The sequence below is a fragment of the Anoplopoma fimbria genome, chromosome 8 (assembly GCF_027596085.1).
Source record: "Anoplopoma fimbria isolate UVic2021 breed Golden Eagle Sablefish chromosome 8, Afim_UVic_2022, whole genome shotgun sequence".
NCBI lineage: Eukaryota > Metazoa > Chordata > Actinopteri > Perciformes > Anoplopomatidae > Anoplopoma > Anoplopoma fimbria.
In genome coordinates, this window is record NC_072456.1 from 12,469,116 (window position 1) to 12,495,012 (window position 25,897).

The following is a 25,897-nucleotide window of genomic DNA, read 5'->3' on the forward strand; positions in this document are numbered from 1 at the left end:
GTGCTCAAACATTTTGGTTTACACCAATTTATTACACATTGTGACCAAGTACAAAATACAGCTGAACTATGCAGTTTATTACAGACCATCATCTGTCCTTGGGATAGTTAAAGTGTAGTCAAGAACAGGTTTGAAAATGCACAAAAATAAGGGTTCAGTATACTTGTAAGAAGAACCAAATCTAGTTCAATAAAAAATAATCCTCCGCCAAAAATCTAAAACAGCCTTACAAAACATTACAAAGTACATACAGAAATTACTTTTTGCTCCAAAGCACTTGAAGGCAAATTACTGTGACAGGCACAAGTTACAAAAAGCCTTTAACAACTCAAGCTCAAGGATTCTCATCGCTACAACAAAATCATCTGGGGGGGGGGGGGGGAGTAAGTCAACCAAACCAATTTCAACACAAAGCTGATGTCAATCAAATCAGAATATTTCATATAAATAAAAAATTATTTTGCGCAAAGTTTAATAGCGTACTCGGGCACAGTAACGCCACAGTAATAATTGAATTTCACACATTGAACGATTGAATTGGAAACAAATTTCTAACACACACACCAGTCTAATCGATTACACATCAAAGCATATTCTTCTGATACAATGTGACCCACCGAGTACAGTGTGAGGAGAGAAGATTAGGCAAAGACCGAAGGCCACACAGCACACACTTTCTACATCATACAAAGATATATATATTTAAAATTTATTATGGACAAACTCCCCAAATAACACACTGTATTTTTCTATCTATCTTCAACAGAACATAAGACTTTAATCTGAGTAACAGCATGAGGTCAAAATATCTGAAGTCGGGGAGCGTGTGCCGGCTCAGATGCCAACGAGATCCTCTTTCCATGTAAGAGTTTTGGTTTTACAGGTCCATCGCTCTAACGTGTATTGATTTATCTTCCTTAGATGAAATGTACAACCAATTTTATAATCAGAAAATAAGGCCAGATTCCAGTTAAGGTAAAATACTCTGGGTTGATTCCAAACTCTGTGGCAGCTGAGTGAACCACCACAGGTCTGCACATATCAGTCACTGTATTACAGTTTACTGATGCATCCTCACACTGAGGAGCAATCACAGGATTGAAACCATTTGTAGAGAACTATTTACAGTGGGAGACACAAAACTGTAAGTGGTGGCTACATTGTTTTTGTAATACTTCCCTCATGTCATCTGAGCCGAACAGCGTATAAATCTATTGAGGTAAACAAACCAACATCTTACACAGCCAGGGTAGCACACTGAATTCCCTGCCTTCCTGACTACTGTGAGACTATGAGGCCCTACAGAGCCATGACTGTGGCTAAGCTGGTGGGAACGACTGAGGGAAAGGTCCTTTGGGTCAGTAGGTTGCATGTTGTTATTTTTTTTTTTATTGTGCGTGTGTGTTTGCTACGAGCTGCAGCAGAGGCAACAAGGAGTATACACACCTACACACTTCTCAATGTTAAAGGTGCTTTGACTGTCTGAGGTTTGGAGACGATACATTCGTACTGCGGTAGAGGCACAGCTGAGGGACTGATAGACATCGGTAGTGGTGGTTTCAAAGTTAGCGATCTAAGGCACTCAAATGACACTATGGCACAGCTAGTTAAGATAAAAAAAACAAAAGAAGAAGAAGAAGAATCACAAACACCACACACCACCACTCAAAGTTACACATCCAATAAAAAGGTACTGCACATAGTCATTCACAGTTGCAACAAAAACGGAAAGAAATGTAGACCTGTGTTACGCCCCTGTGAGTAAAAAATTATAATAATAATAATAATAATAATAATAATAAATGAGCTTCCTGGGAGAAAGATCACCATCCGTACAGTTGCTAGTGAGTGGAGGACTGACATTGCTACTTTCTTCTCTATGTACATTGCACACACTGACTGAAGGAGGACACCTTGAGCTCAGCCCCAAAAGCCATCTCAGGGTCACCTTTTTTTAGGGAGAGATGCTGGTCCTTGTAGCTTTCAGTCAGGCCCCGTTCAGACTTGACTCACATCTCCTGCAGAGGGTGGCTCATTTCAATCCTCTCTCTTTTTACAGCTGGTTCAGTAGGCTCCCTGGACGCATCAGCGTCACTGCCAAGGTCACTCATCTCATCAGAGAAGGACGCATCTAGTGGCACAAAAAACGGCGAGGGAATGTTAGAATAGTTTACTTTCATGTCCACTGTGCCCTAAAACCGATCAACTTATTACCCGTGCAGAGAATGTAGGACAGCAGGAGCAAAAGGACAAATACAGCTGGGTTTAAAGGATTTAAATAGCAACTCATACCTAACATATATTCTTATCATCAACAAATCCACCTAAAAACACACAAATATGTAGCTGATCTATCGCTGACTTGTTTTGTGGTGTGTTTTTCATATATAGGTAAATCTAGACAAACCCTTCAGACAGCAATGATCAGACTGAGATTTGTTAATGTCCACAGCTGTTATTGTCCTCAAGTTTAGTTTTGTTAAACCAAGTCGTTAGATATTTGGCGGTTATTTTTATATTTGCCTACACAGGAAATACTTGTTGGAAAGACATGTTAAGATTTAATATACAATTGTCTGAACACAGTTGGTTTTTTTGGAATATTTTTTTGGAAAACCCAGATCCAGTTAGTTAGGACTCTCAGTTAGCACAACCAGACTAATATCAAAACTAACAGTGTATAATATAGGCTTACCTTTTTCCATTAGTGATGGCATCATAGAGGTCAGGTCGCTGAACTGTGATTTAAGAGATGAGAGCGCATTAGTCAACAAAACAAGTTTTTTTTTAAACTATAACAGTTTATGCAGAAATGTCTTATTTCTCACCTCTCCCATGACGGCAATCGGAGTTTCTCCGGTGGCTTGAGCCACTCGGTGCTCCACCAGGTAAAACATGTATTCATCATACAGCAGGCGAATCAGGTGGAAAGAGCCAAAACTGGCTGCACTGCGTAGGGTCAGGTCTCTGATCACCATTGAGCTACAGGAAGGAAAGAACATTTTTTACAGATAATGTATAAAATGCTGTTTGTAGTGAGGAAAGTGAAAACAGCCTCCCTGGTCGCCCCTCGTACCTGTAGAAGGACCATTTAAGCAAGAACTGGCGTGCAGCTTTGGGGAAGCTGGGGCTGCCCTGGTGAGGCTTCAGGACCTGAGAGACCACGTTGTCGAGCCAGGTAGCCCACTGATCCAGAGAGCTCTGCTGTTGCAGGGTGACCTTAAAGTCCTGCTCCAGACGCTGAACCACGCTCTCGTCACACTGACACACCCATGATGCCTGCTCCTGTTAGACATAACAAACACACCCAACCACATTCAGAAAGAAACTATAAGCAAGAAATGGAAAACAGAGACTTGGCGGGAGTCAGCCGTCGGCACCATCTAATATTTTATAAGCAGGGAAGCTGTTAACCTGGACGTTGGCAAAGTCCACCCGGTTGAGGTCAGAGAGCATCTGGTTGATCTGGGAGGTGTTCTGGAGGACGGCACGGGCTGCCTGGGCCAGGTGGTTCAGACTGGTGTAACGCCTCAGCGTCTGGGCAAATGCACTGACCACCGCCACCTACAACACAGAGACAGAGAGTCAATGATAAACCCTGGTGAGATATTTGATGCAACTATGTTTTATTATTATAACCAAATGATGTCTTAAATGCAAGATGTTAGAAACCAGTATTGCTTTCTAGGGTTCTCTGTCAGAAAATCACCAAAATGAACATCAACATGTTAATGAGATGCTCTTTAATGCAAATATCTAATCTGGTGTTCAGCATCACTGAGTGACAGACGCTGTGCATAGTAATATATGACACTCATGGATCACAAATCAGCCACAAGATGATTATGAGTAGTTGTCCAGGTTAAAGATCTGAGGAACTGATCTGCGCACTCGAATATTTTAATAGCGAACTGTTGAAAAGGAGATTTTCTTGTTACCTTGGTGCGAATAATCTCTTGAGGAAAGTTGGTCATGGCATTAGTCAGCCAGCCCTCCAGACTTTTGGCAAAGTTACGGATGGCCTGAGTGAGAGTGCCTGAAGACACAGAACAGCCTGGCTTACAAACAGACTTTACCACAATGAAAAGCAGAGTTGTGCAAACACAGCCAACTTCAACACAAGCAGATCTGGAAAAGAAAATGACAAACTCCCTTATTACCAGCAATGTTTTATTAAACACCTAATACTTTGTGCTTCAACATTAATTTAATGGCATGGCGGATACCTGAATATTTGACTGTTACCATGACATTAATAAATAAATAGATGCCCTACAGTATCGGTTTACAACTCTGCTCAAAAAGGGGACTCCTTTATCTGCATGAAAGTAAAAAACGTTTTGTGTTAGTGCTGAACTTTAACATGATGTTAATAAAAGGATTGGCTGTTGTTTTAACTGGTTAACTGGGGGGGAATCAGGAGTTTTGGGGGATTTTGGTGACCACTGACAACAAACACACGTCTTAATACCTTGTACTATTTCCTAGAATCTTATTAAATCACAATAAATAAAAAATATCAATAGTACTGACTTGGAACAGGACGTAGCACATCAGGGATGAGGATCTCTACCAGAGCCTGGTAGAGGATGTGGTCACAGCTCCTCATCCATAGTCTGACTGGTTCATATTTACACAGAGCCACCAGCTTCTCTCTGGGGATCACACCCTCCATGTCATCATCACTACACACAGACAGGAGGGGAACAAAAAACATATAATAAATATAAATACCGTCGTCTATTAAATAAAACTCAGCAGACAGTCAGGTAAAAATGCTAAAGTTTTTGACTTGATATGCTACAAAAGAGACTTAATTTAGCTCAGACATCAAAAAGTCATTATGCAATAATAGTTTTCATTTCAACATTGAGGCCTTGGCTCTTCCTGTGTATGTCATCTGACCTGTTGGGGATGGTGTATTTCCGTCACTAGATGGCGGTGTTGAATACCAAAAGGTCTGCCAGAGTTTCTCAATGTAGTGGAACTGGAGGTTCATTACCACATCCAAAGTAGCCTGCAGGAGAGGGGGGAGGAAGGGGGGACAAAACATACAGAGCTGAACCATGGCAACCAGACACACAACAAAGTTTCTGCAGGCAGGCAAGCAGCCTCTCGCTCACTCCGGGCCCTCCTAGTTAGACAATGAGCCAGCTCAAACACAGCTCCCTGCACAGTATTCATCAAGAGGAACCTAGAAGCCACGTTTAGCCTTCACATAGAGTTTTTTGTGCTATTCAATCATAAAGTTATTTTTGATCTGAGTTTCCTTTAAAAAGCAGATTAGTTTTAAAGATTTATCTATGCATTTGCCTCCTTTTAGCGGCGAGGCGCTGACCTGAACTAACCCTCCTGATTTCATCTTTCCTGTTCATATGTATGAGGCTCTTAGAAAGCAGAGTATACTGCACTCAAGTGAACACTGAAAAAGTGCAAAGGAAGTAGTGTCAATCCGGTGAACTCAAAGGATAAAACTACCGTTTAGGGCTTAGTCAGAGAAAAAGCAGCAACCTGGTTCTAAAAAGAGAGTGAGCGGAAAAACTCTAAACCTCAACACGCATAGATCATAGTAAAACAGAAAAACACAGCGCCTTAGAAGATGTTCAGTCAGCCTGACTCCACATTAATCAAAAGGTCAAACTCTATTGTTTCTGGCCACAAACAGTTCTGTATATCTACGTTGAGCGTAGGATTCACACCGTGCAAAGAGATTCTCTTCTTTCTCTATCTGGCAGGACATGCACTTGCCGCTGGATCTTGTTACACAGCAGTGTGGGCTTTAATCACATGATATGTTTTTGCTTCCTCTCCAGCTGTTGCCATGGCAACCTTGTTTACGGTTGCCCCAAGCAACAGGTCAAACACAGAACTCCAAAACAAAAAGGAGAATTCCCCATCCCCTCTAAACAAGAGTGTTTTGCCTCCACAGTTTAGCGCCACACAGGAAAAACAACTTGCCTTACAGAGAGAAAAAACCAGTGCAGGAGAAATAACACATGTTCATATGCACAGTCACACAAACGAGCGACCTGCGGCAGAGATTCTCAGATCTTAACCCCCTCACATCTGTGCACATACTCATTCTACTGTGGTCTACAGTGTGATTTATTACCCTCAAAGTTTTATTAAACACCTAATCGTTTGTGCTTAACCATGAATTTAATGGTACCATTGACACCTTAATATTTGACTGTTGTTACCATGACATTAATGAATACATGACAGACAATGGATTCAAGTCCAATTAAAGCCCTGCTCAAAAACTCTAACTTTAACAGCATTAAAGTAAAATAAGAAATAAGATATTTTATGAATAAGCCAACTTTATTTGTGTTGTAACTTTAAATGATGTCGATAAAAGGCTTGGCTAATGTGTTAATAGGTCACTGTTGGCTCACAAAAAAAGTAAAATGCATAAACATTACACAAAGAGGCAATGAGAGCTGTGAGAGTGACAGAAATGCGCTGGCAAACAAAGACAGGAGCCCATGTGCCTGTCCACAGACAAGGCAACACAAAGGCTCAAGGGGAGGCCACCACAAAGACACCAAGATGTCCACCCAGCGCGCTGAAAGGTTAATTGGCATGTCTTGAAAGCTGCACAGAGATGAAAAGACGGCTGGAACAAAGGGAGCGTGGTGAGGCTGGACAAGGGGAGGGCAGGGATAATATGATAAGCCAGAGCTTTGCTTCTTTAATCACAGCCCCTCTCCTAGGTAAAAGACCAAAATTTTAATGTTCAATATTATTTCTACCCTTTCTCATTGCCTGTGCGTTTCATTCCAGTGGGTTATTCCTCTGCCTACTCACATTCATTGTCCTACCTAGAGACTATGAAATATGCCCTGCAACCTGTGAAATGTCATTATGCAATGCACTGTTTCTTCATAGCTCTTTCTGCATCCTTTATCCTCATACAGCTCTTTAAAGAGGTTTCTGTTGAAGCTGAACACCTCCTGACTGCTGTAGTTTGCTTTCATTGTGCCTCCCATTTCCGGATATGGACCTGCCCTTACACCATGATAAGGCCAGCTTTATTCTAGATTTTCTTATTGTCAAGAAATTCCACTAACAGTCCAAAACTAACAGTGATTACAATACTTTTACAGCCACTTTACTTTTCTTGAAGATGTCTTTGGCACTCAGCCCCAAGCACACCTGTCCCTAATCAAAGATTATCTTTAAAAACATACAGTACGTATAAATAGTTGGATTTTTCTTTAAAGGCTAAGTAGTTATTTACAGCTGCTGGGCACTGTTGTTTAAAGCAAATGGTAATCATAAAGGAGTAAATAGTGGATTTGTTGAGGACTATTTTCAGCAGTGGCTCACTACACATTTGGTGCTCTAGTGCAGTCATTCCAAAAGACTGAGTCAGGTCCTACGGGTGGGACGCAGGAGATTATTTGGGTCCCCAATTATTTTTGTAGAATTTCCTCCATAGTCTATTATTCAACATTCAGACCTGCAGTACAACTTGGAAAAAACTACCCTATTTCCCACTTGATTTATTACCTCAGTAAATATTGTAAACATGAGTTTAAGTCTTCTTCAATACAGCATGATGTTCATTAGTAAATTATCATCCCCTTAAAGGTAAAATAGACCATAAAGCAGAGTATGCTTTAGGGCTGGCTACCTTGTGATTGACAGGTCGCTGTCGCTGCCAGAGCCGTATACAGTGTCACTATGTCACTCCTCCGCAGTCCAAATATGGTCACTTACGGTCACTGGTTGCAAAAATCCAAGATGGCTACGGCCAAAATGCCGAACTTTAGGCTTCAAAACCACAGTCCACCAACCAATGGGTGACCTCACAACGAGTGCGTCCACTTCTTAAATACAGTCTATGACGTTGACAAAGTGGTGATTTATCAAACGTATACCTCTTCAACTGCTGGTTAACGTATTCAAAATGATATAAGGTCATGCGGTAATGGCAGTAAAAATGTTCACGAACGTTCTTTTAGACACAAATTCGCTCTGCTCCCGATTTATAGATAGGTCTTATGTTAATTGGCTCGCATGTAAAAAGTCCTCAATGTGTAAAATCATTGGATTTTACACATCCTGTTCATATGATATCCACATGTTAATGTAGCATCAGTTACAAACATATTCATAGATGTACCTCACAGTGGTCTCTGTAGAGTGTCTGCAGTTTCTTGATATCATTCATGTTGATGCGCTCAGGCAGAGGCTGGGTGCCCAAATCAGGAATAGGAAATGGAGGCAAGGAGTGGGACGTATCTGTATGGAGCAAAAATGTGGACAGGTGTCACTCATTTCACCCACACAGACACACACATAAAGGCTGATAATTCTGGGGACAGGAACTACAGTTCCTCGCAAAAGTATTCCCCCACCTTGGTGTTTTCCTATTTTGTTGCATTTAATTTATTTTTATTTGGATTTTATGAAATGGATAGTGTCAACACAGAAACATATATCCTATAATTATCCAAACAAACAAGAGGCTTGACACTCAATGTTTACTTTTTTTTGACATATTGTTGTCATGACAACCACCCTGTTCCTGTCCTTACCGATGTACTGCTGGTGGTGTTGGCTCTGAGCTGCCACAGACTGCTCCGGAGTGCTGTTACAGTTCTGAGAGCTCCCGCACAGGCTGTCAGACATACCGTCCACCTTCTGTAGAGGTTTGAATCTATACACACAGTAGAAGACACAAAATGTATGTTAGCTGGGCTTTGTAGGATTAGCAAAGCAGGAATAATAAAGAATGTGCCATTGAGGACTGGGACTATGCAGGTTTTCATACCGAAGAAAAAAAACACAGCAAGCAGCAGAGTATTGGCTATGACAGTGAAGCAGCTGTCACAGGTTAAATGTCATCAAAAGTGAAATTTGATTTACACATGATTTTTATTCAAATAGGCAGTCAAAAAATATTATTGCCACAGAAATAATTGCCATTGTTATTTCTATTGCCACAGAAATAACAAACAAAATGGCATAAGATAAATGGAAAATTGCTGACAGTTGTGGCAAATGTAACAGAGCAAGACAAGAGAATCAAGGAAAAGTAAAGAAAAATGGCAGACAGGGAGAAATGCTGACCTCTGTTTCTGGTGGACAGGCTGTTGCCTCATGGCCATGTACTGGGTGTCTTCCTGCAGCCGGTTCAGCGGTGAGTCTGGCTTCACCCGGATGCCATAGTAATGATACTTAGAGTTGCCTCTGGTAGATTCATGAGAGAAAAGCCAGAAACCAGTGAGGAGGAGAAGACTTTCCATCAGTCTAATCACTATCATTATCCTCTTCCATCAGCTAGTCTCCAATGCCTATAAGCATCATCATAATCGTCACATCTATAATGATTACTTGATTACTGTAATCAGCATCGGCAACAACCTCTTCCTGTTTGTACCTGGTACCGAGGCGACGGGTCCTCAGGCCCATGAAGACCGAGCGGATGAGCTTGCCGAAGGAGGCTGCGTTGACCGGATCCAGTTTCTGTTCCTGACAGTGCCTTAAGTAATGGTTGTACAGGGAGCACCGGGGCAGGCTCACTCCCTCCGCTGTCTCATAGTTGTCCAGCAGCCACTGCAGCTAAAAACACACAGATGAAGATACAGTTGCACAATCGGAAATACCCAGCAGACAATCTAATCTCTGTGATACTTAGCGAGAAATGAAGAGGAGGCATATCAAAAGACACATAACACACACCACGCACATACACACATCACATAACCTCCTGTTTTAAGGAGGTTAAACACCAAAGAGACCACTGCACTCCGGCTACGCTTAGGCCTTTGTATTCTTGACCTAACCAGTAAATGACTACAGCATAAGGAATGGCTGATTGAGTGAACACTCAAACATCTGAAATGCTATTCATTCTATCGGACAAATCTCCAAGACAAGTCAATATTGAGGCAGACACAATTTCAGCTCTGTCTGTAACAGCACTATCAAATATTCTTATAAAAAGCTAAAATAAGACATTTTCAAATCTGATGTAAAGCAGATACTTCACACACTATTCATACAAATGATGTGGAGATGTGAGATCCTAAATGAGGTTAGGAGCTGGCCGGGGGTAGAATCTAAGCCACAAATTTCCCATGTGAGTTAAGTCAGGATGGAAATACTACATGAAACTTCTTAGGTTTCATTAGAACGGAGTAACAGGGAAGTGTCATGCAATAATGGTTAATGACACAGAGTGCATGCCTCAGTGTAAAACACATCTTGGTGAAAAATCAAACATTTTAAGTCCATGCAGGGTATTAAGAAATAAATAAAGATGCATTATTAAGCAAAAAGTGATAGGGTATGCAAGTTAATAAATAAAAATGAATTGGAACAATTATGCGTGTCAGTGGGACAGTGCAGAGTAAGTAAAGTTAGCAGTAGGTAGTGTGTTCAACATTGCAGAGCACAAGTCCAACACACTGCCTTTAGGTTCAGCTTTTGTTTTGTTTTTATTTTCATTTTCCCTCATGTCCTTTTTAGAGAAAGTTCCTGGTTGACTTACATGGCTGTTGAGCAGGCTGCTTTTGTGACTTGCAATTCCTTCAGACTTTTGGAGGTTTTCAATCGCCATTTCAAGCTAAAGAAAGAAGAAGCATGCAAAAAAAAAAAAAAAAAAAAAAAAAAACAGAAGAGGGAGGAGGCAGGAGAGTGAGAGAGATAGAAAAAACAGAAGGGAACAGAAATAAGCAGGGGTATATGAAGAAAAACACAAAAAAAAATTAAACAGATAAAGGAAATAAGACTGTTAGCGAGCAGCCAGATCTCTGCATTTCCATTAAAATCAGTCAGTGTTGTTGCCAAACCCATTATCGGCTGACAAAAGCATGCAAATCAAGGGACTCATTGGGTTAAGCTGCTCAGTGAAGGTTTGCGGTCAGACACTCTAATGTATGCAAATAGAAACCACAAACAGGGGCACAGGTCACGTCAAGTTTGAGGACAACCGGTCAACAATGCCTAACTAACCGCACCCGACCCCACCCCCAAAGATGTATCAAACAATTTAACTTCGGAATAATGTTTAGATAAGCTAAAAATCTGATGGAGTGAGCTGTACCTACAACATAAGCAGCAGTGCCATGGTTTAAACACACTGGCATATTATAAAAAGAATGGAGTCCAACTGGTGGGCAAAGTGAATGACAAAACCAGGGACATTCTGTTGAGCCGCAGAAGAAAATAAAGTCAAAAAAGAAAAGATATGTGGTATTGCAGCCAAACTGGAGACATAGAAGAAAAGGAAAAAGAAGCAGGCAGCGCTCCAAACCTTAAGAAGGCTCCAAAGGGCTCATGGCCAAATGGTAATGAGCCCCAGGGGTTGCTTTGTTTCGCAGGGCGCTCAAGTGCCTGTGAAAACCTCTGAAACAAGGCATTGCTGAATTATTTAAGCCAGTGTCCTGATTCTACAGGCCCTCTGCCCTGCACTGCTCTGCTCTCTATGCGGTACTGCAGAGCCGTGAGGCCCCAACTCAGGTTGCCGTAAACCCCGTCAGTCTTTCAGGCTTGTCAGCGAGCCTGGCCAGTCTGGACACAGGCTCAGGTAGCAGTAATGACAGTTTGGCGCCATATGGTAGTGGGGATGTATGCTCAGTAAGCCATATTTTGCTAAGAGTAATTACTAATTAACAAATAAAGTAAGTACTTATTTACATACTTTAGAAAATAAAACTTTAATTTGGGCCACATACTAGCTGAGAAAGACAAATAATCACAGAAGTATTTTTGGTCAGTCCCTCAGTCTTTGTAGGTTGTGAACCTCTGATTTCGAGTTTGTTTGTAGTTTTTACTAGCATATAAATCCCTCTCTATTGGAAAAAGTGCTTTAGAGTATCACAAACATTGGTATGGGTGTTGCTCACCATGGCTGAGGAGGAGCGTGATGAGTGTGATATGTGGTTGCGGCTTCCCTCCATACTTCCTCCATGAATCAGATAGGTGCTTCCGCTGGAGATGATATGGCTGCCGCCCACGTCCATGGCGATGCCTACCATGCCATGAGGGGGCACACCACCACCGGCAGAGGAGACCACCGTGGTGACATGAGCTCCACCAGCCTGTGAGTCAAAGTAGGTCCCTCCACTGCCCTGCCCATACAACTGAGCCTCAGGGTTGTAGGAGTAGGCTGTTCGGCTGGGGAGAGATCATTTTAATTAGGACTTTTGATGTCTCTCCGTAATTATGCTAAACAAAGCACATTTCATGACAAATGATCATTTTAGGAGGCCGATTAAGGGCATTTACAATCTTCTGATTTGTACTTATTTCCAAGGGCACAGAATGGAGTTTTGTTGATAAAGTACTTACAAAGAGATAATTATAATAATAGAGCCGGTATCTATAAACTATTTGGCCATGCTGGAATCAAAATATATTAACTGAAAAAAAATCACTTTGGGGTCATAAGCTTAAATGGTGTTTTTAATTAAAGCCTATTGAAAAGCAGTTGGCTGTTAAAATGATGAGAAAAGTGTTGTGGAAAGCCTTATTTGTCATAATGCTTTCCAACCATTTCCATGGAGCGGAGCCAAATATTGTGCAATATAAGTGCTGTGTCTGTTTTATTTGAAAAGCAACAGTCTCCCACAGCCCTTTAGCATCTTAAATGAACACAGTGGCAATTTTTTACTATGGTTAACAACATATTTTTTAGGTTATTCCAATTATCTATTATTATCTTATTTCATTGTCTACTTGAACTACACAATGAAAAATATGTATCCTTTGATGTTGATGCTTACATAGTTCCATTGGTGTAAACAGTCTCTCCACTTTCTCCTACATATTGGACCTGGGATGGGTAGACATGTTGCACCTGCTGCACCTACAAAGAGACAACAGGAAATCAAAGCAGGGAAAGGAAAATCTTTATTTATACTTCCCTATTTGTACACACGTAAGTCAAACTGGAACTAGAATTTTAAGAGTAGCTGACCCTCTTAAATTATAAAAGTACTGTGTGAAATGAAAACATTTGCTTCTGGGTGTAGGCATGTGCACACTGTTGTAACCTGTGACATCACCGGGGGATATAAGACAGGTAACGAAGACAAGCTAATAGTAGACAATCAGGTCAACTCCTGGTTTTCACCATTAGAATAGACGCTACACATCACACATAATACATGCTGGGATTTGGTCCAAGCCCCTAGGAATCACCGGACTTTGCCATATTATACCCTGCGACTCAGAGACTTTTTGCCATATACATCATCACAAATAAACAGCTGTAAAGCTAAGAAAGCTAAAATCACACACATTTAAAAATGATTTGTTTAATCACCAACCATTGGGGCTAATGTTTATATAAAACCTACCAAGAGTTGTATTAAGATGTTATTTTCCTGTTATTCATGTACGCAGGCAGTGGGCCAGGCTCAGCCAGAGAAAGACAATTTCGCACAACCATGAGGGGCACAGGAAGCAGGGGAAACAGTCTGGCACAGACTAGGGATAAGCAACTTTCGGGGCGGTGAATGTGCTGCAATGTTTAGGATCTTCATATAATTAACATGGTTTGGTTACTGTTTAACTTGTTTATTACTAAGGCCAAAACTACAAAGCCCCCGTCTGTTATTATTTAACCTGAATGTAAATGATGACCCTTAATGAAAAACTCATCAATCACATATTAGTTAGTGACACAATTAAGCCCTGGTGAAGCTAGCTATATGCTTACTTGCTTATTTAGTGTTTGTGTTACTTTTTTGTAAAAGAAAAACACAGTAAAGGTCTCAAAGTGAGTCACAAAGTCAAAATAGGCTGAAGTAAAATAATTGTAAAGCGTCAAGGGGTGTACAAGTATTTTCACAGCACTGTATAAGTATGTACAGCACTGTGTACCTGCTGAGAGACCTGTTGAACCCTGGGTACTGAAAGCTGCTGTACTTGTCCTCCCTTCTGAGCTGAGCCTGTAGCTTGAACCAGCACCCTCTGTGTGGATACAAGACATAACTCAATTACATAGGTATGCACGTACAACCACACACATACACACATAATTGTAAACATATGACAGTCAACAAAAGACAGCCCCCCCCCCCCCCGACTTTAAGCTGGTGCTGATAGATTTATGCTCATATTACAAAAATAAATGACAGCGCACACCTCTCTCTATGCCAGTCCCATAACCTGAATGTCATTACAGGACAGTGGTGTGTCTAGTACAGCCCTGCCTTTTCTCAGTGTACTCCTCTGTTGCCGTGTCTTTTCAGACACCATGCACAAGCACAAATAAAGAAAGTAGCTGGTTTGGTTTCCAAAATTGCTAGTCTATTATACTTAACATTTGGAAAGAAATATGATGGAACAGTTAAAGCTAGGGTTGGTGGAAGACTCAATGCACCAGTGCAATGAGTCTTCCACAAGCTGCTAGCTTGACAGCTGTGCTTACTAACAATAGTCATATTCGTTGTATACGTTCATAATAACAATTTTAGGGAAGTGGCTTTGGAGGGAGGACTGAAGAGACATGCTGTCAGTGTTACTAACTTGGCGATTATCTCGCTAGATTTAGCGACTTTTACTAGATTTTCAAGTTTACCAACTCTTGCTTTAATGCATTACAGACTTTCCCTATTGTTCTGTCATTACTGTAGCAGCACAGTAGAGGTAGTACCTACCTGTTGGGAGGCTGGCACAGGCTGTACCACAGGGGCCTGAGCTGAGGATGATGTCCGCAGCGCGGCCACGCTGGTCGTGGTGTCTGACCCTCCCTCTGAGCTCTGCATGCTGGGTTGCATGGGACATGAAGAGGTGGAAAAGAGAAAAGACATGGAAAGTTGGGATTTATTACCAGACTGAAGAAATAGTCTTAAAAAGGTACACTGAAAGAAAATAATAAGAGCATTTCAAGTCTATACACATGGACAGTCGTGCTAAATAAATGCTCTTCCAACCCACCCTTCCTCTCTTGGAGCTACCAGGGCATTCAGTGTGCCCCTGTGGGTTTCTGGCTTTACCAAGTCAAGCTGAATCAGTGAAGCTCTCAGAGCCCAGGAGGCTGCCCCCCATTGGCCTTAATCACGGGCAAAAAAAAAGCAGCCTAACAGTTTTACACAGACCAACCTGGTCCTGCTGACAGATCAGACCCAGGTGGAAGAGTTACAGTACAGGAGTCCAAGTTATCAACAGGACTGAATTGCTTCCTGAGGACCAAACGTACTGTCGCCACTCGGCCTTCCACTGGGTGACAATGTGCACAGCTTAGCAAAGGGGAACTAAAAATGGAGTGACACAAAAGCTCTCTAAAAAAAAGTACAGAGAGGGAAAGAGCAGGAGTAAGGCAGGGACGAAAGAAGAATGGAACTTCGAGGGGGAGTAAGTAGATAAAAAACAACTTCCCCAATCCCTCCAAAAAAGAAAAAACTAAGGGGGAAAAATATGAAAATGGCAGTGGGGCTCCAGCCCCTGCCAGGGTCCTGATGATATCCAGCGATTGTTTAGTATGAGAGCTGTTCTCTGAGGGCTCCAATAATCCAGCTGATATGAGGAAATTCCTCAATGCTTTGTCAACCTTTGTCAGTTGCTATGGTGAGGAATCCATGACGACCACCCCCAACTCAACCCCCCTCCTCCCCTCCCCATTCTCTCTCTTCTTCTCCTCCTCCTCCTCCTTTCCCCCCCAATAAAGCACTTGCACAGGAACTTTCGAGTGTGACCGCAAAGAGAAGAGGGGGAGGCGGACAAGAATAAGGGAGACGGAGATAGGGCACAGTTGGGGGTGGGTTGAATTGATGAGCAGAAATTCAGGAGCAACAGGAAACGTAAGTAGGTAAACGAGCCAACAGTGAAAGACTGCAAGACACAACCTGCTTTAGACATGCTGTGATGAGTCAAAACACATGACATGCAGTATAATCTAATTTGAATTCACTGGAAAGATCAAACAAACAATACTTAATCATCTGGAGGCCGAGCTATTAGATACAAGCAACAGGTGCAGCCAAACTTCTCTTTTGGCTGCACCCAACCTAAAGTTTCTGATGGGGCTGAACCATTAAAGCCTCTGCTTACAAAATTATTAAAAAGACCTTCCTGCAACCATTGCATCAAATCAAGTGCTCTGAATTATTTATCAATAAATAACACTGCTGCTTTACATCAACAAACAAATATAACTTGGACAGAAACAAATCTAACAGATAAGAAAATAACTAAAAGGGATACATTAAACTGAATCAAGGAAGCAAACAGTTGATGGATAGGAAGAAGATTGTTCAAACCAAAAACTTGTTAAAAACTATGCCGATACAGGATAACACCACTCATTTATACAACCACCTAAATACAACAAGATGAAGCTATCACAGACGCAGCAACTAAATATTTTCCTCGGGCAAAAGGAGACGGTAAAGGCATACGTTTTACTAAAAAGTGGTTTCCTGATGGATCATGTAATCTCTCCTCTGGACTACAAAATAGTGATTTCCATTTTGCAAGACAACTTTAGACATAGCTCAAGATATTGTTCAAGTCTGTAAAACTACAAAATAGTGATTTCCATTTTGCAAGACAACTTTAGACATAGCTCAAGATATTGTTCAAGTCTGTATCACACTACATGTTGACTCACAGGAGGCACTTTCACTTTTTATTTCTGTTTCGAATGTTAATTATGGCATCAGTCCACCAATTACAGCTCTCTATGGAAGGTGATCAAAATACAAAATACAAATAAATAAAAACTGGCTATGAATGGAACATAATACTTACACTTACATTACCTGAAAGATAAAAAAACTTGACCAGATTGACCTTGATAGATTAACTACTTAATTTTTTTTATAAAAACAGCACACAAAATCACATAACAAACATCCCTGCTAGCCGCACAACTAATATTTTCAAACTCAACTCAAAACAGTGTTCAGTTTTATCCATCGGTCGGAACTTGGAGGGATAATAAGGGTTTGGGGGCACTAATGTATGCTCTATATACCCAAATCAGATAGTATACCTTTAAGACAGAAAAACAACAGATTTGGGTGTGCCACCACTTGCATTTTCCGTGTGTAGATACTTTGCCAGAGGCAAAGACACTGCTCTGCTTTCATGACTAACAGTTTTAATGGAGGAGGCCTATGTTGAAATTCCTGATATGTGTCAATCTTCAGACATGCACTTGGTCCAACACCATGTCCAGTGTACCCTAAGCAGCCTTCTGAGTCCATCTTCAACGTATTTATTAGAACAGGGCACAATTAGCACTTAGTTGTCAAAGCTCTCACATTCCATTTACATTTTTCTTCACACGTCTTTCTTGTATGCCATTAAAGTACCAAAAGACTATTATTGAGATGATGCTAACTAGTAGTAAACATTTTAAACGTCACTACAATGCTAAAACATCTTTATAAAGCAAGGAATTTGTCTACGGAGTGTCACTTGAGTTATAAATACATTTAATCCCATCATTTATCTTCAGAGTTTTCATTTTCACCAGAGGAAGTGACACAAAACGGAGGGCTTCTCTATGCCATTACGGAATGGATGGGAAGATGGTGGGGGATCAGGAAAGAGAGCACTGACCTGCACGTCTGCTTCCATTAAAGCTCAATTAAAGCACTAGGGTTAGCATTAATAGGTGTGGTAAAGTGTGCCAAATCATTGACTTAGTGGGGGAGAGACAAGAGAGCAGGCAGAGAGGAGTATTTCTGCTTAGTGCTAAAGAAAGGTCAAAAGCCACACAAATACCCCACCAGCAGCTCTGAAAGGCACAAAGGTAGAACACAGCAGGAGACACTGCCACAAAATTGCTACTTTGGATGGGCTGCCTTCAACCCAGAGACAACTTCACACACACACACACACACACACACACACACACACACACACACACACACACACACACACACACACACACACACACACACACACACACACACACACACACACACACACACACACACACACACACACACACACACACACTGTTTTCGTGTCTGGTCTGTGAGCCTGGTTTCATTCAGGAAAATCACAGATGAGCACTTAAAAACATTACAACAGCAGCCACTCCTTTCAAGAGTTACCTGAGTTTTAAAAGCTATACGGAAACAAGAAAAGACACATTTTAAAGAAGCTCATTAATACTATAGCCTACAGTGGTAACAGTGCAGACAAGATTTAAACATATGTCACTGACAGATCGAACTTAAACAGGCCTCAATCAGAGAAAAACACATACAGATGTTCAATTAAAAGCAGGAGCCCACAGTCTTGGCTCATGTTTGCACTGGCCCACATTGTTTGCAGAGCAACAACGGTTGCTACTGGCAACACCGTCCACTCCCGTTTCCAGGAGCCTGTTGCTATGCAACCAACAGAATACTTCCCAAACCAAACAATGCCATCCCCCCACCTGATCCCTCTATCTCACGCTAAGTAGAAACTTACAACAATAAATACTATGTAAGCTATTAATTTCAGACACCAGGGGACATGAGGTAGACTTATTCCTATGTCTCAGCCATATAAAAATATACAGACTTTATGCTGGTTTAGACTTGATTGAAGAGGACAGGACAAAATGCTCTGTTTTTTGTACCTACTTGGTGCTCAAAAAGGAGGAATGTTTAAGTAATCAGGGAGACAACAGTCTATTCTTCAAGGTTGCTTATCATGCCACCCAAAAACAACACTTCAAAAACCAGTAAAGTCTTCCCAAAGTTCCTTGGGCAGAGGAGATAGTAAAACAGTTTGAGCAGAGCGATCCTTTTTCCAACTCAGGGGAAACAAAATAAAGCAGAGACAGAAGCTTTTAAAAGGGACATTGTTCAGCACGTTGTATATGAATCCCTTTTTCACACCTTTAATATATGTACGAGGACGTGCAACAGGTCTCTGTTTAAGTGTCAACATTTGCTCCCTAATTTGAGAATATCTTTTTTAATCGTGAAAAAAAAAAATAGTAATTTAGATCTATTTTCTTTGATTTAATTAAAAAAAACTATAAGATCACAGAGGCACACGCGCTCACACAAAGAGGGAATTAAGATATGATAAGAGATTTCCACAACAGAGGCTGTTCTTCAAGCCTGTCGCATTAATTCATGGCTAATCCAATCAAAGCGGCTCTTGGGGTCTGTAGATGGCAGGGTTTAATGGAGAGAGGGAGAGGGGGAGAGAGAGAGAGAGAGAGAGAGAGAGAGAGAGAGAGAGAGAGAGAGAGAGAGCGCAGAAATAGGAGGCACAGACCGCTGTCTCTGATCCAAGCGCCCCCCTCCCCTCTTCAGCTCACCTCCCCACACTGGTCATCAGCACAACCTGTCCACTCGGTCACCATGTGTGCTGCAGGCCCAACAGCCACAGAGAAAAAGATCAAACCGTTGCCATGGATATTGTGTGTTCGTCCATGCTCTACACTAGCAACTTCCTCCCCCAACGCCCTATCCTTCTAACCCTTTCCAGATTTCCACTGCCCCCCACCTCCAGCTACCCCCAGCCCTCATCCTTAACATTTAACATCTAGAGATACAGAATGAGGATTTGAAACTTAACATTTTGGGAAATGCCGACAGCTACAGTTGGGCTTCTTGTTCTGGTTTATTCCCCATTTTTTTCACAGCATTATTAATGTGTGGCCTACCCCCAAACATATTATGATCCTGGAATAACTTTTCATATTTACATTATTATCTGCAAAATTAAAAATACCTAAACATAGTCACAGCCACAGCTGGGCGATAAGGCCTCAATGTTCTATCGTTATATAGGTGATTTCATATATTGATAACAAAATATATCACGATAAAATGCTTTCAGGTAATTCAATAAATAAATTGTCTATATGAAATAATCACATGGTTTGTTTACTCTTGTGTGACTAAAATACTTGACAAATTTAAAGTATAGAGTTTTTCCTAATTCTATTAAAAACTTTAGTGGAAAATATTTAGATTTTTTCTAAGAAATTGGAGTAAGAGTGTGCTTGTTATTATCAATATAGACAAGGTAATTATGTGTCACAATATCTTGATAAATTATTTCATCCTGATAAGATTCCACTGAAATCCGTTAACATGTAAATTTGATTTTTCCTGATAAATAACAGACAAGTAAAAACATAACTTACTCGCTGGAGGTAATGTTGCGGTCTCTTTCATTGCATTAAAATCACCTATTTGGTTGACTAATGTAATGCTTTAGCATCCTATTGTGGAGTACAACGATACTCACTTCAAACGCAACACACTCACACTGAATTTCTTGGAATCTGCTTTCACTTGCTCTTTTATGGTGTTTCCAACCTGTAGGGTAATATTTCCCAGGGAACCACATTCTACGAAGATGACCTAAGAGGCTGGCAGCGCGCTGCCTCGATCCTGACGGTGAACCTGCGATAAAGCATTTTATTACACTGGAGGAGTCTGCCTTTTTGGCGAGCGTTCTTTCCACACAGATAGGATTTTTCAAAAATGATAATACTGTATGTACAGTATGCTTTAACATGTACTACTTGACACGAACAATGAGTCATCAGTAAATACTTGAAATTTGAGAGCGGTCCAGGTTTTTCCTTCATTGAAAACTGCATCATGCTGAATATTTGCAATCAGATTTAAGAATTTCATAACACACATAATATAATAATACATACAAATACAGACATTGATAGTAAGATATTAACATGGGTTTACTCTGCTTTTGACTGACATAGCAGAATAGCAGTCACAACTAACTGGGTCACTGCCATTTACACAAGTTTGCAACTATGTTTTTTAGTTAATGATACTGCTAGTAACTACAGGTGCAACATTTTAATTTCATTTAATGAGTTTAACACTGGGGATTTAACATTATACAATTTTACTAAAGCAACTTTTAATCAAAACTCATACTATACTACTTACTGCAACCTCAACTTTCAACCTTTCATATAGAAACTGAAACTTTTCTGCAGCCAGCAGCCCGATTCAGTGACATGCTTCAGATATGAAAAAGATTGTGAGTTACGTGATATGAGCAGCATTCACACTAACTTAGCAAATTCTATTCGGTGTCATTTCCAGATCATTAAACATTAAATTACTTAAGGATCTAACAAGTGTTCCTGCATAGCAATTTGCATCAAGATGGCAATAATAGATCATACAGTAAAAGGTGGTGACAGGATACAGGTGACATCCTGTCTCTTGGTCTATATATGGGTCTCTTTAAGTGAGTTTTTAAGTTTAAAAGAAAAACTCATCCAAATGTTATTTCATTTGGGGTTTCTTGACTGAATCCTTTTTTTCCAAGATGAGAATCCAGATTTCTTTGACTATTTTGTCAGTGGCAACAGTTCGATACAATCAAAGTGGCTACAATTTGCAACACCCGTCAGTCAGGCAAAACCAAATTCTTACATTAAAACAATTAGCATACAATGCTGCTTTTAAATTGAACATTGCAACATTAACATTTGACCTCCTTTCAAGCTATTGAGTGGGAAAAGGGGGATTTCAAAGATCAGGAATGGGATTTCCGGGCAGCACTATAAAAGGACATACATTATTTCGGGGTTTTTCCACCTGTGACATAGTGTCCTCTGCACCAAATCTCCTAATTTAAGACCTTTTTAAAAGCTACATTGAAGACCCTGCTTATTCCATTTAAAAAATACTGTCTGGGTCTATACCTTTGCAAAGTTAGTCAATTCTCACTTCACCAAGTGCCTAGTCTTGGTTCCGGTAATTACTTTGTGGCAGGTTTACACTAACAGAAGTTCTTTTTTTTAAGCCAAATAAACATCTCCTAACAAGCTAGAATAAAACTCTACAAAAGAAAGGAATAGTGAGGAGAGGATGGGGGGCTGCTGCTATGCCTGCCTGAAAGGGGGGGGGGCTCAGCCATTGTAATGTAAATGTCACTGCCTTGTCTGCTGTTTGTGGCAGGAAATTTAATTAGCAGTTATGCAGCTACGATACAAACAGGTGGAATGTTAAGAATGCTCCTGATGACACATAGACAGACAGAAGAGACAAACTGAAAAACATTTCATTTCACAACGAGTTTCAACTTGTTGCCATGTGCGAGGACCAATCAGTAGCAACATTTTTGGGAATATGACAAGATTTGTTTCTTTGTATCCTAGCAGCGTAAGCCTACAATGATTTCCAAAATCTTTATAGCTGGAAGACGTGATGTGAGAGCCACGAGGACACTTAAACTACTTTCCTTTCAACACATTCTTAGAAAAAGGTAACAGCACATCCCTTGAATGAAAGCCCTTCACAAATAAATGAATTATAGAGATTATGAAACTGTAACATTGGAAACAAATGGCACTATTAATTTCCACTTAACAAGCCCCACAAGGCAGTCTCACTTCCTCTGCTTTGCTCTGTGATTTCCTGACATGCCTTTGACTGGAGTTATGGGATAACCCATTAAATATGTGTTAATATCAGACAATGAAATGTGCAAAAGCCAGGCAGTTCAGTTAGCACAACAGGAGGTAAATGCAAATCCATGTTAATATGACCAAGTGTAAACAGCAATGGCAGTGACTGGGTCCATTTCTATATCTGTAGCAGGCTATTGGATTGAGAACTTCCCCCCGGGGCAGCAGTAGGCTTCATCAAGATAATCTAAATACAGCAATAACAAACACACATAGACATGCACATCCACACAGCACACTCATGTATGTGCCTCACACTCACACACACACACACACACACACACACACACACACACACACACACACACACACACACACACACACACACACACACACAGCACATGTGACCAAAAGCTGTGTCAGGACACCCACTACCCAAGATACCACAGCAGCTGTCCTATTGATAGCTGAACTGCACTACACACATGGGTCCATTAAACACTCAAAATGGCACACGAGTAAAGGTGCACACTGGTACGCACAACCATACACGCAACTCCACAGATGACAAAAGAAGGCCGGATAAGAGGAGGTAAATACATTTTTTCCTTTCCTTTTACGCGTAGTAAGAGGAAAGGAAAAAATGTATTTAAATCACAGGCCAGTGTGGCAATTGGCGCTAAAATAAAAGCAAGTGAAAATCAGGATACAGACAGATTACAAGTATCCTGAATCAGAAAAATAGAAGAAATAATTTTACCACCCCTTTCAAATTAAAACTCTCAGAAAAAATTTCAGGTACAAGCCAGTTAGAAATGTCTAAATAAGTGTCCAACAAGCGACTGCTTTCCACTTTGTCTCCTTTCTGAGCACCATTTCTTTCTGACCTGAAACTATTAATTTACTACAAAGAGAGAGATGAAAATAACCTGATTAAAAACACAGACTTTTAAAAGAATAACATTTCGCCCCTTGGCCCACTCCATCGCCTTTCTTTCCATGACTTGGGTGTATTTGTATATCAAGTTGCCATGTAAACATAACAGTGTCACGCTCATTTTGGGGGTAGGGGTTGGTGGGGGTTACACGCAGAGTTTCATTGCTGTCATCTCTTTATTTTCTATGTAGCTGCGGTGAGTTGTCTGACCAATCAAAGTTAAGTTTCTTTCTGCGACACTTACTTCAAAACAAGTGGAGTCTTCTGATAATTTATGTTCAATTCTTTCCAAAAATATTCTTGCCAAAATGGAATAAAAGCATGGCGGTGGAGGGAAGCTTCATAAACAATATATTTCAACCTTGTACGTGGCCAAAATATAAATTATCATACTCAGCCCTGTGTTTTGACCCGTTTTCATGTCAAAGGATGTGATCAAATATCCTTAAATCCTTTAAAATATCCTTAATCCTTTATCTCTCGTCTTTTACCAGAGACTAAGACTTACTGTACACATCTGAAAGTTTATGGGTCAATTCTTTAGTAGCAAGCACAAATCAGAGAGGGTTTTATTTAGAGAATTGTTCATGCTGCAAAGACTCTTCCCGCTGCTTCAATAGCAAATAACATTACAAATAACCGAACACCTGACGGCTGTCTCTGAGAAGATACAGTAGACCATAAGAATGAACATAACGCAGGGGACAAAGACAGACACAATCCCAACAAGGTATGCAAAGAACTTGGAACCAACCAAACCAAACAGTAAATGAAAAGGGCGATTCAAAATCACTGGCGGGTCATTTCCTTGTTTTTTCATTATTGCTATAGCACAGAGTGATATGAGCCTTCAGCTCTGACGGGAGGTCAAAAAGCATCCCTAATGGGACCTGCCATTTAAACAACGCAGCAGAACCACTTTGCTTTAGGCAAACAGTTTGCCTTTGGGTCTGCCCGACTGGCATAGTAACATTAAAACTGGAATCATAAGTAGATGCAACTTTATTCCCACTTTTGATGGAATCAGTAAGATTCATTCAGCTTAATATAAATTGCACAAGTGTCTACTAAATGGTGCTTAGTTTAAAGCTACTTTAAATACTAAATCTCTCACCTAAGACTGTAAAAACAATACAGAACAGTTTTAAAGGACCATCACAGCACCACCTAGCTGTTTCACATCCAGTTATTCAATCTGCTTCTGAAATACCAAAAACACCCAAACTTTGTAAAGTGTGTTGCTCCATGTTGATAGTAAACGTGTAATAATCTCCCTCACAGAGAGGAGTTCATTGTGAGAGTGTGTTTGTGTTCATATCTCTGCTGATGAAGACGGTTTGAGTTCATGTATCTCAACTCCTCTTATGATCCAAGTTAATGTATGAGTGGAGAGCACACCAGATGACTGCCTGCTGAAATGAAAGTGATCCTCCTGCTGAGTTAACCCTCCCTGGTCCCATCGTTGCTAACGCTAGCTAGCCACATGTCCACCTGTTTGACTGAGTATCTCTAGACAGACACGCCGATCATCTAGTGTACTGTGTGGTGGCGACCAGGACAGAGCTGCCGTAAACAAGAAACAACCCCCACCGCCTGAGCTCACAGCTGAGCTCGCCCTCGTCGCTGTCGGCTGTTAGCATTAGCTTAGCTTGGACGGTAGCCTTCGGTCCATCCTGCTGCCTCGGAGCAGGAAAAGTTCTGCTGTGGAAGATAGCCGGGAACCTAGCAACGCACTCAACGCATTTTCCTCCAAAATGAAGAATACTTCAGGATTTATAATTGTATAAAGGTAATAGTCACCTTAGTTTTGAGTAAAGTTCTGCCCCGGCTCTGCTATCTTTTCCCTTCTCTGCCACTCGCTCGGTGACTTCCAGATGCTGCTGCTGCTGCTGTTGCTGAGTGTTGCGCCCGTTGGTAAGTAACTGTCTCCACGGCTACAGTCACTATGGCGCAACGGGGTCTCGGGGCAACTGTTGCTACCCTCGACTGTCTACGTCATGGCCCTCACTATTCAAGGGAGGGGCCAAAGGGACGAGGGTCCCGCCCAGTTCCATAAGAGCTAAATCAAACCGCTAGGGGGCGGTGTTAGATAACTGGTGGAAGGGCTTCATTCTTATTCATTCAGTTTATTCATAAAGTCTATGATTGACATTTGTTATGTAAATAATGTATGTGTATAGTTAAACATATATGTTATCTTCTTAATTAAACTGATAATCACTTTATTGGGGATATTCAGCTATATTCCAACACTTGAATTAAGCCACATTAAAGGAGAGTAGCCACGCACTTAAATATATTCCAAATCTGTAAGAACACTGATCCTTCATTTAAAAAACTCTTACATTGTACATAATGTTCATTGTGATTAGCTCTATACATTTTTTTTTACTTTTGCAGTAGTGTTCTTGCTTGTTTATTTTTTCTTATTATGTTCAGTGTTATGCACAAAAACACCAAGGTATATTACTTGTGAAAACCTACTTTGCTGCATACCTGATTTTGATAGTGATTATCAAGAGATTTTATTAGAATGTAAATCTTAACCTCTTTTTTTCTTACAAATATTGATTTATTTCAATTGAAATGCATTATTCTTTCAATTACTAGATTTATACAATAAATTGTGTTCTTATAAA

At 40.7% G+C, this 25,897-nt stretch overlaps 1 protein-coding gene across 1 annotated transcript; it reads right to left on the reverse strand.

Annotated features, from left to right (window-relative positions):
* Positions 1 to 22: 22 nt before the first annotated feature.
* Positions 23 to 25,273, reverse strand: rfx2 (regulatory factor X, 2 (influences HLA class II expression)). Its single transcript, XM_054602067.1, is given in 19 exon segments — positions 23 to 2,131; positions 2,696 to 2,738; positions 2,829 to 2,982; positions 3,077 to 3,285; positions 3,415 to 3,564; positions 3,939 to 4,036; positions 4,534 to 4,685; positions 4,906 to 4,921; positions 4,924 to 5,017; positions 8,132 to 8,250; positions 8,547 to 8,668; positions 9,082 to 9,201; positions 9,392 to 9,573; positions 10,505 to 10,579; positions 11,862 to 12,132; positions 12,741 to 12,823; positions 13,843 to 13,932; positions 14,622 to 14,730; positions 25,059 to 25,273. Coding segments are annotated over 18 exon segments (2,208 nt in total). The 5' UTR covers position 14,730; positions 25,059 to 25,273; the 3' UTR covers positions 23 to 2,009.
* Positions 25,274 to 25,897: the final 624 nt, after the last annotated feature.